This window comes from Pongo abelii, chromosome 9 (assembly GCF_028885655.2).
Source record: "Pongo abelii isolate AG06213 chromosome 9, NHGRI_mPonAbe1-v2.0_pri, whole genome shotgun sequence".
NCBI lineage: Eukaryota > Metazoa > Chordata > Mammalia > Primates > Hominidae > Pongo > Pongo abelii.
Window position 1 is genome coordinate 77286849 of NC_071994.2, and position 14491 is coordinate 77301339.

At 52.5% G+C, this 14491-nt stretch overlaps 1 protein-coding gene across 1 annotated transcript; it reads left to right on the forward strand.

Moving 5' to 3' along the window:
- The first annotated feature begins 1457 nt into the window (after positions 1 to 1457).
- Positions 1458 to 4547, forward strand: TPBGL (trophoblast glycoprotein like). The gene has a single exon (XM_002822270.5). The coding sequence runs from the start codon at positions 1914 to 1916 to the stop codon at positions 3060 to 3062; it is 1149 nt and encodes a 382-aa protein (XP_002822316.3). The 5' UTR covers positions 1458 to 1913; the 3' UTR covers positions 3063 to 4547.
- Positions 4548 to 14491: the final 9944 nt, after the last annotated feature.

A 14491-nucleotide genomic window follows, 5' to 3' on the forward strand; every position in this document is an offset into this window, starting at 1 on the left:
GAGAAAAGACATCACCAGCCTGTTACCTCTACAGACCAAGGGCATGGTGCAGGGCAGGAGGAGTAGGGTCTATGCTAGCCAATCTCTGGGTCCCTATGCTTGGCATGGCTTAAGCATGGGCCTGTAAGCTTGCCCTCTGAGAATGTACCCATGAACCTGCATGGGCTCAGAAGTATGCATATTCAAATATGTCTTTATGAATTTATGGACACATGCCAGGACGCACTCAAACCTACGATCCTACGTGCACAGATGAATGAGTCTGCATGGACTTGCATGAGACACATCTGAGCTCTCACACCTGGGAGAGTTAAGACAGGGGGTAGGGAAGAGAGAGGTGTTGGGAGGAGGGGAGAGCTGGGAGACCTCCACCATCACCAGCTCTGTTCTTTAACGTTGGTCCTTGCCCAAGACCCAGGCCACTGCAGGGTCTGCCTCTTCTCCTTAAGTGGTATTGATCCTTTGGTCGATCTGTTAAATATAACCTCAGGGAAGGAGTCAACGTAACAACCGTACCCAATTCAGGAGAAAGACTGATTCTTGGGAGGAGGTGGGGAGCCTCTATTCCAACCAGCTCTGCTGATACCCGAATGGCCTGCGGATCAAGTGTCAGCCTCTCCAGCCTGAATAATTCATGCCAAGGCCAGGAATGCTCCCTTCTCAGGAGCCTCTTTAAATCAGGTTTAGAGCTTCCCAGTTCTGGGGGGAAAAAAAAAAAACCCAGAACAAAACAAATCTGTAAACAGCTCAGCCCCCACCTCAGCCCTGGCCCCTTCTGAGACCCCAAACTCCATGCTGCAAAATCTGCTCCTGCTCTCCCAACCTCTGGTGCCCCAAACCCCACTCACAGGTGGAGAAGCCTGGAGGGACTGGTTGATGGTGTCCAACGGAACCCCAGGAGTCTTAAGAGGTTTGGGGGCAGGGAGTGAAAGCAAAGAATAGAATCACTACACCCCCGGGTCTCTGTGCCTAGGACAGTGCTTGGCAGAGGAGTCCAGCCCTGTGGAGGAAACCACATGGGGGAACTCCTGGCAGAGGCAGAGCGGCCAGAGTTGGTGGGTGGCAGGGGAGCGGGTGCCACAGACTTCTCAGAATGGGATGGGATGGGATGGAGAAAAAGCTGGTCGCATAGGACCTGCAGGGGTGGTGACACAGCCGGGTCTAATGGAACTAGGGTCACAGAGAAAGAAGCAGAGCCTGGGGATTTTCCAGTCTCTCTGCCTTAGGAAGAGGCCGGAAAATGAGTAACTTTCTCAGCCCATCCCTCATCCCTTCCTCCTGTAGTAGGAGCAGCTCTAAAATCCTCCCCAACCCCCGAATTCTCCCTGGTGGTGACCCACCTGCCTGCTCTCCGCAGCCGGGCCCCGCCCCACACGTGCTGGAGAGGGAGGAGGAAGGACCCAGCTTAAATGTTGGGGGTGGAAGAGGAGGAAAACCAAGTCGGAGACTCCAGGAGCCCAACTTCTCGGCAGCCCGGAGGGGCGGGGGCGGAGAGGGTGAAGAGAAAGCGCAGCAGCCAACAGCCCTGATTCTCAGGAGCCTCCCACCCCGCCTCCCACGGCGAGGAGGGCGCGGAGACTCCGCTGGGGGCGGAGGACGAGACCGGGAGGCGGGGAGGTGGGAGACAAACCCTGCCCACTCGGCTTGGAGCCCGGAGCGGCCGCGGAAGCCGGAGGCCGGCAAGCAGGGCGAGGGCACCGGGGTTGGGGGGCTCCGCTCCCCGTCTGACCCCTCTCGCCCCCGGCCAGTCAGCCAGTAAGTGCGGCTCCTCTGACTTTCGAGACAGCGAACGGACCGACCGGGACTGCCAGCCGCTCCGGGTCAAGGACTCGCCCCACCCGTGCCCCCCACCAGGCGCTCCCAACTCACTGGTGAGCGCGGCGGCCCGGGCGCTGGATGCGGGGGCGGCCACGATGGGCCCGCGCGCGGGACAGCCGGGGTTCCAGGGGCTGCTGCTCGTGGCGGCGGCGCTGAGCCAGCCCGCGGCACCCTGCCCCTTCCAGTGCTATTGCTTCGGCGGCCCCAAACTGCAGCTACGCTGCGCGTCGGGCGCCGAGCTCCGCCAGCCTCCGCGGGACGTGCCGCCCGACGCGCGCAACCTCACCATCGTGGGCGCCAACCTGACGGTGCTGCGCGCGGCCGCCTTCGCCGGCGGGGACGGGGACGGCGACCAGGCGGCGGGCGTGCGCCTGCCGCTCCTCAGCGCGCTGCGCCTCACGCACAACCACATCGAGGTGGTGGAGGACGGCGCCTTCGACGGGCTGCCCAGCCTGGCGGCGCTCGACCTCAGCCACAACCCGCTGCGCGCCCTGGGCGGCGGCGCCTTCCGCGGGCTGCCCGCGCTGCGCTCGCTGCAGCTCAACCACGCGCTGGTGCGGGGCGGCCCCGCGCTGCTGGCCGCGCTGGACGCTGCGCTGGCCCCGCTGTCCGAGCTTCGCCTACTGGGCCTGGCGGGCAACGCGCTGAGCCGTCTGCCGCCAGCCGCGCTGAGCCTGGCGCGCCTGGAGCAGCTGGACGTGCGCCTCAACGCGCTGGCCGGCCTGGGCCCCGACGAGCTGCGCGCGCTGGAGCGCGATGGCGGCCTCCCCGGGCCGCGCCTGCTGCTCGCCGACAACCCCCTGCGCTGCGGCTGCGCCGCGCGCCCCCTGCTGGCCTGGCTGCGCAACGCCACGGAGCGCGTGCCCGACGCGCGGCGCCTGCGCTGCGCCGCCCCGCGGGCGCTGCTGGACCGGTCGCTGCTGGACCTGGACGAGGCGCGGCTTCGCTGCGCGGACAGCGGCGCCGACGCTCGCGGAGAGGAGGCGGAGGCCGCCGGCCCGGAGCTGGAAGCCTCCTACGTGTTCTTCGGGCTGGTGCTGGCGCTCATCGGCCTCATCTTCCTCATGGTGCTCTACCTAAACCGCCGCGGCATCCAGCGCTGGATGCGCAACCTGCGCGAGGCGTGCCGGGACCAGATGGAGGGCTACCACTACCGCTACGAGCAGGACGCCGACCCGCGCCGCGCGCCCGCGCCCGCCGCGCCCGCGGGCTCCCGCGCCACCTCCCCAGGCTCGGGGCTCTGAGCGGCGCCCCCGGGCTCGGGGCTGCCCTTGCCTGGCCCGAAGCCGTGGAGATGAGACACCCGCGAGCCCCGAGCTCTGAGACCTTCCCCTGACTCGGAGGCGCTAAGCCGTACCCTCTCGTTCCCGCCTCGGAGAGCTCCCACCGTCAAAGACCCAGAGATAGCCGGTCCGAATCCAGAAACCCCGCCTGCCCACCCTAGTTTCCGAAACCTCCCTCCTGAACCACTGAAAGTCCGTTCCCCGTCTCGGGGCTCACACGGAGACTCTGTCCTTCAAGGCCAAAGCTCTGAGACTTGCCCCCAGCACTTGCCTCCGACAACCGAGACTGCACTGACCTCCCTCGCCAGCTCGGAGCCCTGAGTCCACTCCAGGGCTTGTGGGCCCTCCCATCCCATTCTGGACTCGAAGCACAGCACCCCCATCAGAATGGTTTTGTGGATTTTGAGCCCTTTGTCCCATCCCAGAGCTCAGAGCCCTCCATCCTGCACGGAGGCCCAACCCTGGGGCTCGGAGAATTGGGCACCCTCCCCTCATCTGAGAATATATTTCATACCCCTGCCCCCCCTTCACCCACCCCCGCCTCTGGCTCAGGCCCTTCCCTTCCTCGGCTCAGGCATGGGGCTCAGCAACTAGTCTGTCCCTCCCATCCCAGGGACAAGCACACCCCATCTAGCCTTAGTGTGGAGCCGACTCTCAGCCTTTCCCACCAGGGCGCTGACCTCCCGATACTCAGTGCTGGTCCCCAGTCTCAGACTCTCAGCTCTTCACCCCGATCTGACTTTCGTCCCCCTGCCCAAGCCTTAGGCTCTTGACCCCCCATACCCAGTGCTGGCACTCAGCACCCACCCCTGCCATTCACTAGTCAAGGTCCAGTGAGGAATCCGTCCCTGGGATGTCCTCATCCCCTTTTTCTTCCAGGACGAGCTCTTCAGTCCTGCTAGATAGGTGCAGGTGCCATGCACCCCTAGTGCATACTGGCAGATCCTTGTGGGGCAGGAGAGAGTCTTGGGTGTGTGAAAGGGATAGTAGGGCATCGTGGCCTCAGAGAGGGGCAGGAAGTGGGGTCTGAAGGGCTGGAAGTTGCTGCCCTTCGATTTCTGTATGCTCTCTCCCACCCCGTGGCTCTTCACCCTTGGGGATTCCTTGCCACCACCACTACCACCACCACCTCACCCCGTATATCTTCTGAAAGAGAAGTAGGTCTTGCCTCCTGCCTCAGGCACAAGCCCTCCTGGTTCAGGGTCAGAACCTCAGCACCTTGCCTTCTCCATGATCCCAAAGCACAATTGGTGAGTGGGGGAGAGGACCCCCTCTCCCTGACTCCCCACCCTCTAGATCAGGCAGAATGGCTGGCCTGTGCTGCGTCTGCACACAGGAAGTCACCTTCCTTTAATATATTGGCTTGAGGCCTGCCTTCCCTCCCCATACCCAGAAAATCTGGATCTCCCTTGAGCAGTTTTCTATAAAGTCTGCAATAATCTCAGATACTCTACTCTTGTTGGTGGTGCCGTATCATTCCTGCTGACCTCGGAGTACTGATGGGGGTGGGAGGGGACTCTTGGGAGGGCATTTTGGACCTCTTTTTGGTGGGGCAGTGACCCTTGATGCGCTCGCCCAGACTGTGGGAGAAGAAATGGGCTCTGATTGCACATAGCAGGATTAAGGTTAGATACATGGAGGGACTTCCCATTGGGATGACATTGTTCCCCAAGCCAGCCTGCTTTCTATCATCGGAGGAGGGGTTATGCACAGCCAAGGTGGGATTCGACACTTCCTCTACATCCTCTTCCCTCCCGTTCCTCATCTTCAGGATGGGGATGGAGTTAAACTAAGAAACATTAGCCTCAGCCAAGACCATCCGGGAGGAAATCCAGCTACAGAGAATGAGGAGTTAATTCAGACAGGAAAGAAGAGGGATTGTTTGCTGCTTTGGGATCATCCCCTCTAATGAATTATTATCTGATACTCCTTTATGTCCTGTGTCACGTCACGCTCTCCTGGCCAGAGGGTAAGACCTGCGTATTGGGTATGTGAGAGGCTGCGTGTGGGGGGTGTGGATGAAATGACTCCTTGAGATATGTGAAGCCAGGGGACGGGAGGGCCAGGAGGGCCAGGAGGTCCCCAGGCTGGATTGTTTTGCATGCAGGGTCACAGGGCCCTAGAACCATAGGGCAGAAGCCTAGAATTCTGGCATTTTCTAATTTTAGGGCCACATAATTCTAGAATGTGTGCCTTCTAACTATTGAAAAGGACTGCAGAGGTAATGTGGGAAGCCTCCTAAGCTGTCTCAACAGGCGGCATCATCTCATGATGGGAGGCTCACTCCCTCCCTTCCTTTCAGTGTCTGAGGAGCCTGCCTGGGACTCTGACAGCCCCAGCTTTGCCATGGGACCAGGAGCACCCCTCAGCCCAGGACAGCTCTTCACAAGTCAGAGACCATGCATGGGGCTCCTTGTCTTTTCCCGGCATGCTCCCTACCCCTTCTCCCAGTCATTCCTCATGAGAAAGGATTAAGTCCTCTTGACACATTCCCCTCTGTCACCTCAAAAGGGTGCCCCGCAGTCCCCCAGAACAATATAGTGATGGTCTCTCTAACCCAACTTAGAGCTTGTTAGTTGATTTTTGATAACTATTGATTTAATACTTAGTTTAGCGGTAGCTCTCATAAAACCTCAAAGATTTTTGCTGACAACCCATAGCTAATAGCAGTTTTATTTGCCAGGACTTACTGTAGTCTTAAGCTACATTAGCAGAGAGCATGTCCTTGGAACTGAGGAGGCGATCTGTAAATCTGTAGATCTCTCCAGTTCCAAAGATGTATATGAGAGCTACTGCTAAGTATCAAATCAATAGTCATCAAAAATCAACTAATTGAGTGTCTACTGTGTGCCAGTTGGTGTTTAACCTTAGTACCATTCACTGATCCCCATTAAATGTCTTTTCTGGGCGGCCATCCTCCTTGCTGTCTGTTAGTGGCCTATAGCCTTATGGGGCTATCAACAAGGTCCAGGGCTGCCAGCTTCACCTCTTCTACAAACCCAGCCATTCACTCAGCCCTTACTGAATGCAACTCTGCCAGTCCTAGAAAAGCTAACAATCCAGGGAAGGAATCACATTTAATCAAGATCTGGAGAAAAGAAATCCCAGGAAATAATGAGAGCTCAGAGTAAGAGCCCTGACCCCACCTAGACAGACTTCTTAGAGGAAGTCACATTTGAACTGGGTTTTGACGGATGAGTAGAAGTTTGCTGAACAGAGAAAGATCAGAAGTACCAATTTCTGCAAAGGTCTGGAGGCAGGAAGATCTCGTTAGCCTGAGGATTGAAGGCCAGCAATGGCTGGGGGTAGGTAGGAGGATGCGTATGGGGTAGAATGGATCTACTACATTCACCGCACTCTCCACTGGGAAGCACTAGAGGGACCTCTGCCCTTAGAGGAAAAGTCAGGAAGGTAGAGAGGTGTGATGGGGGCACAAGCAGCTGCACTGTGCCTCCTGCTTGTAAAGCCTGGTTGTTCCTTCCTTCTGCTCATCCTTTTTGTGCCTGGCCTCATGCTGGGCACTGGAGACACAGAGGAATCAAACCAAAGCCATGGCCAGATAAGGGCAGCGAGAGAAGGGAAGGGGAGGGGAGCCCACAGAAGCCTTGCAGTAAAAAGTGAGATGGGGCAGCTGACTGGCCCTGCCCAGACTCCCTGACACCATCCACTCCAGACTCTTTCTCAGAGGTGCCAGGGCCCCACTAAATGGCCAGCCTCCTCCTCTGATCACACACTGGGAGTGCTGCTGGAGTGTGAGGTGAGCAGAGGCCCAGAGGCCTGGGGCCTGCCTGCAGGAGCCAAGTGGCAGAGGAAGAAATCTGCCTGTAGGATGTCCCCTTAAAGAGCAGGCGTGGTAAAGAACAGGAGAGGAGAGGACAGGTGTGTGTGACTGTCAGAAACACGGGAGATGTGAAGCCAGCTGCACACCTGGAGAAATGTGGCAGACTTCCCAGGTTCTGTGACCTCATAAACACTGTGAAATTGTCTTTCAAAGACGTCTCCTTGAGAAGCCTTTTGCTTCCACGCCCCCTCACCTACCCACACCCTCAGACCTGGGCTGGGAACCAGGGAGGAACTAGCTAGAGTCAGGAGGACTGGGTTTGAGTCTGAACTCAGCACCTGACTTGTCATGTCACCTGGTCCTTAGCCAGAAATACCAGTTGAGACCCTACTATGTGCCAGGGTCTGGGGATTCAGCAGTGACCACAGCAGAACCAGCCCCTGCCTTCCTGGCCCAGCCTGACACTGTGGCCTCGGACACCCCTGCCTGCCTCTGGCTCCGGGTTCCTTCTGTCCGGGCTGGGGCTGGACTTGTGACCTCTGGAGACACTGCCTGCTGTCCCTGAAGTCCATCTCCTTCTTCATTAAGCCGCTGCCTGGCAGACTCTCGGCCCTAATTTATGGGTATGGCCTTTCCCAGACTGGGAGAAGTGACGGGGGCAGTTAATATTCCTGTGCTAATAATACACTTGGCTGCCTTCTGAGTCCCCCCTCTACCCTTCACCCCTGCCTCACCACCCCCACCTGCGTCCCTCAGCACTGTCACAGGGTGATTTGCCAGGAGCTGGCCAGGCCCATGCAGACCCTCAACTAACCCTTCATTGGATGGGTGGGGAAATTGAGGCCAAGAGTATGCAGGAGCCCGTCCAGGTCACACAGGTTGTCAGGAGCAGATCCTGAGCCCAGGATGCCCCAGGGCTACCCCTGCTCTGCCCTGGGTCTGAGCATCTGGCAGAGCCACCCTGCCTCCTAACTTGCTATCTCCACCTGTCAGTGCATCCAGGAGCCAGCCCCAAGCCTGAGGTAGCCTGAAGATAAAAATAAGAAAGTGAGCCGTGGAGGGTTGGAAGGACTCTTCAGCCTCTGTCAGCGGCTCCGGACAGGCCTCAGGAGCCCCATGCCAGCATCGTGCCGGCAGCGGCCCTGCTGGGAGTTATGTCTACCCTCCCTGAGAGGAGAAAGGGGCTTGTCTGGACCTCCAGGCTCTGAAGTCCCAGGCATTAAACTAATTCTTCCTAAACTTCTATCATCTGAGCACGAGGCTCACCTGGATGAACCAGATCCTGCTCCTGTTCTCGATCAAGATGGTGACCACACACACAGGACACTGTGATCATGGAAGCACAGGGATCCCAGGGAGGCCCCTAACTTAGGGGATCATCCAAGCTGGCAAACTTGGGAGTGAAAGGGGCCACTATTAATCATTACATTGGAGCAAGAATAAACTAGGACTGGCTGGGAGCAGTGGCTCACGCCTGTAATCCCAGCATTTTGGGAGGCTGAGGTGGGTGGATCACCTGAGGTCCGGAGTTCAAGACCAGCCTGACCAACATGGTGAAACCCCATCTTTACTAAAAATACAAAAAATTAGCTGGGCATGGTGGCGCATGCCCACTGGGAGGCTGAGGCAAGAGAATCGCTTGAACCCTGGAGGGGAGGTTGCAGTGAGCCGAGATTGTGCCATTGCACTCTAGCCTGAGCAACAAGAGCAAAAGTCTGTCTCAAAAAAAAAAAAAAAAAAAAAAGGAGAAGAGTAACTAGGATTGCACCAAGCTGCTGGGCCCTGGACTTCAATGACTTTTGACAAGACCTGGAGAGAAAAGAAAAAGTACTAGACTGTTAGACTTGACCAGCAAATCTACCAGCAATAAATAACCAATACACTCCCCTTCTTTGAACCCTATTTTCCAGCTGCACCAAACTATGGAGATGTTAGTAATGGGGCCCAGCTCTTCCATGCCCTGTGCCTTTGCTCACACAGTACCCTCTGTCTAGGATGCCTTCCCCAACACAGGGAGCACTCAAGACAGCCCAGGAGTCCCCCAGTCTTTATGACCCCACTGTCTTTCTCCTACTGCTGTACCACCCAGACCTTTCTTTGTACTGACTGGTTTTCTTGCCTCTTGTCTGCACCAGACCAGAAGCTCCCACAGGACAGAGGCCGGACCCAGTCACTTTTAGGTCCCCAGTCAGGGTGCACAGAGATTTGTGAACACTCTCCCAGCCCCTGCCCCCACAGAAATACAAAACGCAGGGGAAGAAGCATCACGCAGGACTCTGTGGCCTCCCCCTCTGCACATTGGATGGGAGCTTCCTTTGACTCCCACAACCCCCCACTTCATTAAACTGGAGTTTTGATTATATAAGACAACAGCTGACTCCGTTGTCTACAAAGTGAGTAAGCAGAAAGAAAATGCAGTTTTAGAATATGTGGTCATGCAAAACACAATTTAGTCTTAGCCTCTTAACTTTGGCACTGATTTATTTGTTTATTTATTTATGAGGTCTCCCTCTGTCACCCAGGCTGGGAATGCAGTGGTGTTATCATAGCTCACTGTAACCTTGTACTGCTGGGCTCAAGCAATCCTACCGTCTCAGCCTCATAAAGTGCTGGGAATACAGGCATGAGCCACCGCGCCTGGCCAACTTTGGCTTTTTAATACAATTACAGCTTCTGGCCCTCCATTTGGGATCTTTGTCCAGGGCTCTGTCTGAGCAGCTCCTGCCACTGGCTTAGTCTTGGTTCCTCGCCCCGGGGAGCTGCAGCGACATCTGTTGGCCGATCCGTGTGGGAGCCGAGTCAACTTTAACTTTTCTTGGCATACATGCGCCGTCTGCTGGTGGAGATGGGAAAGTGCCTTTCTTCGTTCAGTCAATAATCCATCCAACAAGTGTGTAAGTGCCTGCTGTGTGCCAAGCACTGTGCTAGGAAGATGAGGATACAATTTTAAAGAAAACTAAAGCCGGGTGTGGTGTCTCAGGCCTCTAATCCCAGCACTTCGGGAGGTCGAGACCAGCAGATTGCTTGACCTCAGGAGTTCGAGACCAGCCTGGGGCAACATGGCGAGACCCCGTCTCTACAAAAAATGCAAAAAATAGCTGGGCGCAGGGGTGCCCTCCTGTAATCCCACCTACTTAGGAGGCTGAGGCGGGAGGATTGCATGAGCCTGGGAGGTGGAGATTGCAGTGAGCCGAGATCATGCCACTGCACCCCAGCCTGGGCAGCGGTGAGACCCCATCTCAAAAAAATAAAAAAAAAAAAAAGAAAAAAGAAAAAGAAAAGAAAGAAAACCAATAAGGTCTCTGTCCTTATAAAACAATAATAGCAAAAACTAACACATATAGAATTTACTATGTGCCAGAGATTGTTCTAGGTACTTTACATATATTAATCCATCTTGTCCTGATGACAATTCTGTGAAGCAGGTATTCTTATTCCTACTTCACAAATGAGGAAACTAAGGCACATAGAGATGAATAATTTGCTCAAGATCACACGCCTAACAAGAGGCCAACTTAGGCTTAGAACTCAGGCTCTGCTCCAGAGCCCTTTTCTTATTTAGACCATAAACAAGTGAATAACAACCACAATACTTATGAGGAAAATAAGCAAGGTAATGTGAGAGTGAGTGACAAGGAGAGGTCTCCTTTGAGTGGGGTAAGTCATGGAAGACCGCTCTGAGGGCAACCTACCCTGAAGAATGGGAAGGAATGAGCTATGCAGAGAATCTAGGAAAAGTTAATCCAGGCAGAAGCAGCAGCGAGCACAAAGGTGCTGAGACCAAATATTCAAACATCAGGTGGAAGGCAAGTTCTGGCCACTGTACTCCTACACCTCCCCACACTGTCCTTAGACTCATTCCCCACCTGGTCGCAGCTTGGACTTCGCTCATCTGCATCCCTGCCCCAGCTTCCTCCCTGTTCCCCCAGCCTGCAGCCTCCCTCTCTGGTCCCACACTGCAGACCACACTGCAGTGAAAATGCGTGAATCTGATCCCTCTCCTTACTCTGCCTAAAACCTGTCCCACTGTCTTCTGGATAAAAACAAAGCTCTTTAAGGCCAGGTTCAGTGAGTGGCTCACACTTGTAATCCCAACACTTTGGGAGGCTGAAGCAGAAGGATCAGAGGACAGGCATTGGAGACCAGGCTAGGTGACATAGCAAGAACTCATCTCTACAAAAAACAAACAAACAAACAAGCAAAAAAAGCTATTTTTTTTTTTTTTTACTGATTATCTGTTACTCCCACCCACTAATCCAATCTCCTGCCAGCTTTTCCAGCTCCCTTCACTCTTGTCACTCCGATGTGGTTATAGTTGCCTGAAGGCCCAGCTTGTCTCACCCTGAGACTCCCTATGTGCTGTTTCTTATACCTGGAAGGTCCATAGCCCCTCCTTGCCTACCTAATTCCCTTTTTACCCTTAAACACTCAGTTCAAGACCAGGTGGGGTGGCTCACACCTGTAATCCCAGCACTTTGGGAGGCCGAGGTGAGCGGATCATCTAAGGTCAGGAGTTCGAGACCAGCCTGGCCCATGGTGAAACCCCGACTCTACTAAAAATACAAAAATTGGCTGGGCGTGGTGAGTGTGTGCCTGTAGTCCCAGCTACTCAGCAGGAGAATCACTTGAACCCAGGAGGTGGAGGTTGCAGTGAGCAGAGATTGTGCCACTGCACTCCATCCTGGGCTACAGAGTGAGACTCTGTCTCAAAAAACAAAAAAACAAAAAACAAAAACTCAGTTCAAGCATTTCGTCCTCTTGGAAGCTGCCTATTTCTCATCTTGGCCACTCTAGCTAAACGTGAGACCTCTCCTTAGGTGCTCTCATGGCATGCTGTGACTACACAACAGGCCCTCTCTGCAATACCCCTCATCAGCAATTCCAAACCTTTAGCATCATGCCTTATTCCCCAATTAATCTGTAAGCAATTTGACAGAAGGGATTGTCTTTTTTTTTTTTTTTCTGAGACTGAGTCTCGCTCTATCACCCAGGCTGGAATGCAGTGGCGCAATCTTGGCTCACTGGAACCCCCACCTTCCCAATTCAAGAGATTCTCGTGACTCAGCTTCCCGAGTAGCTGGGATTACAGGCGCCCGCCACCATGCCCAGCTAATTTTTGTATTTTTAGTAGAGACAGGGTTTCACCTTGTTGGCAAGGCTGGTCTCGAACTCCTGGCCTCAAGTGATCTACCCACCTCCGCTTCCCAAAGTGCTGGGATTACAGGAATGAGCCACTGCGCCCAGCCAGGATTGTCTCATTTAATCTTAGTGTCTTCAGGGCCAGCACAAGCCCCAACAAATGGTACATGCCCAGTAAATATCGTCTGCAGTTGTGAGCTGTAAATTGCTCCATTTCTTTTTATTGAAATTTATACAAAGTCCACTCTTTTTGGCATACAGTTCTATGAGTTTTGACAATTAAGATATAGAGTGTTCCATTACCTCCCAAAATCCCTCTTTGTAGCAGCCTGTCCCCCAAGTCCAGCTATTGGCAACTACTGCTTTGTTTTCTGTCTCCATCGTTTTGACTTTGACACAATGTCATATAAGTAGAATCATACATGTTTGTCCTTTTAAATCTGACTTCTTTCACTTAGCATAATGCAGTAGAAACTCATCCATGTTGTAGGTATCATTATAGTTTGTTCATTTTTATTGCTGCGTAGTATTCCATCATATGGTTGTACAATCATTTATCCATTCAATAGCTGAAGAGCATTTGGATGGATTCCAGTTTTTGACAACTATGAATATAGCCTCTGTAAACATTCATGTACAGGTTTTTGAAGGAATGTCACTTTTTATTTCTTTCTTTATTTTATTTTATTTTTTGAGGAAAGATTTCTCTCTGTTGCCCAGGCTGGAGTACGGTGGTACAAACACAGCTCACTGCAGCTTCAAACTCCTGGGCTCAAGCGATCCTCTTTCTTCAGTCTCCTGAGTATCTGGGATCACAGGCATATACCACCAGCCCTGGACAATTTTTTCCTTTTTTGTAGAGACAGGGACTCACCATATTGCTTAGGCTGGTCTTGAACTCCTAGGCTCAAGCAATCCTCCCACTTTGGCCTCCCAAAGTGCTTGGATTATAGGCATGAGCCACTGCACCCAGCCACTTTTTCTTTCAAGAGTGGAACTGCTGAATATTATAGTGAGTATGTTTAAATTTATTATAAGAACTTTCCACATTGTTTTCCAAAGTGTCTGTATCATTTTGCATTTCCACTAGCGGTGTATGAGAGTTCTAGTTCCTCTCCATCTTTGCCAAAACCATTTGTTGAAAACAACAACTGAATTGCCTTTGTGCCTTTGTTGAAAATCAATTGACCATCTATGTGCAGGTCTATTTCTGAATTCCCGGTTCTGTTCCATTGATACAGGTGTCTATTCTTTCACCACTGCCACACTGTCTGGATTACTGTAGCTTTCTAGTAAGCCTTCAGACCAGATAGTAGAGTCTTTCAACTTTGTTCTTCTTTATAAAAATTGCTTGGCTATTCTAGATTTTTTACCTTTCTATATAAATTTGGAATCAGTTCCTCTATGTCTTTAAAAGAAAATCCTACAGAGGTCTTGATTTGTATTGTATTGAATCTACTGTCAGTTTGAGGAAGATTGACATAACAATATTGAATCTTCTTAGCTGTGAACATGGTATAGCTCTCAGTTTATTTGGGCCTATTTGATTTCTTTCATCAGTACTTTTTACTTTTCAGCATAGAGATTGTGCACATATTTTGTTAGGTTTATATCTGAGTATTTCAGTTTTGGGTGCTGTTATAAATGGCATCATCTTTTAAATTTCTATTTCAATTGTTCCGTGTTACTCTATAGAAGTACAGTGGATTTTCGTGTGTTAATCATGTTTCCTGCAATCTATCTAAACTCAGTTATTATTTCTAGTAGCTTTTTTTTTTTTGCAGATTTCTTAGGATTTTTAATGTAGATAATCAAGATGTCTGTGAATAGAAACCATTTTCATTTTCTTTTTTTTTAGAGACGGGGGTCTCTCTTTGTTGCCAGGCTGAAATGCAGTGGTGCAATCATAGCTCACTGCCACCTCTAACTCCTGGGCTTGAGGGATCCTCCCACCTCAGCCTCCCAAGTAGCTAGAATTACAGGCATGCACCACGGTGCCTGACTAATTTTTAAAAGTTTTTGTAGAGATGGGGTCTTGCCATCTTGCCCAGGTTGGTCTCAAACTCCTGGGCTGAACTGATCCTCCTGCCTCGGCCTCCCAAAGTGTTGGGATTACAGTTATTGAGCCTCTGTGCCTGGCCTTATTTTATTTCTTCTTTATAATCAGTAGGCCTTTTCTCCCTTTTTCTTGCCTTATTGCACTGGCTAGACCTCTAGTACAATGTCAAATAGGAGTGGTAAGAGTAGTCATCCTTGCCTTGTTCCCAATTTTAGAGGAAAAGTATTAAGTCTCTCACCATAAACTATGTTAGTAGATGTAGGTTTTTTCGTAGATGCTCTTTATCAGGTTAAGAAAGTTTTCTAAGAGCTGTTTGCTTTTTTAAATCATGAACAGATGTTGAATTTTGTCAAGTGCCTTTCTGCATCTGTTGAGATAAGCACTGCTTTAGCTCAAACCCCAACATTTAGA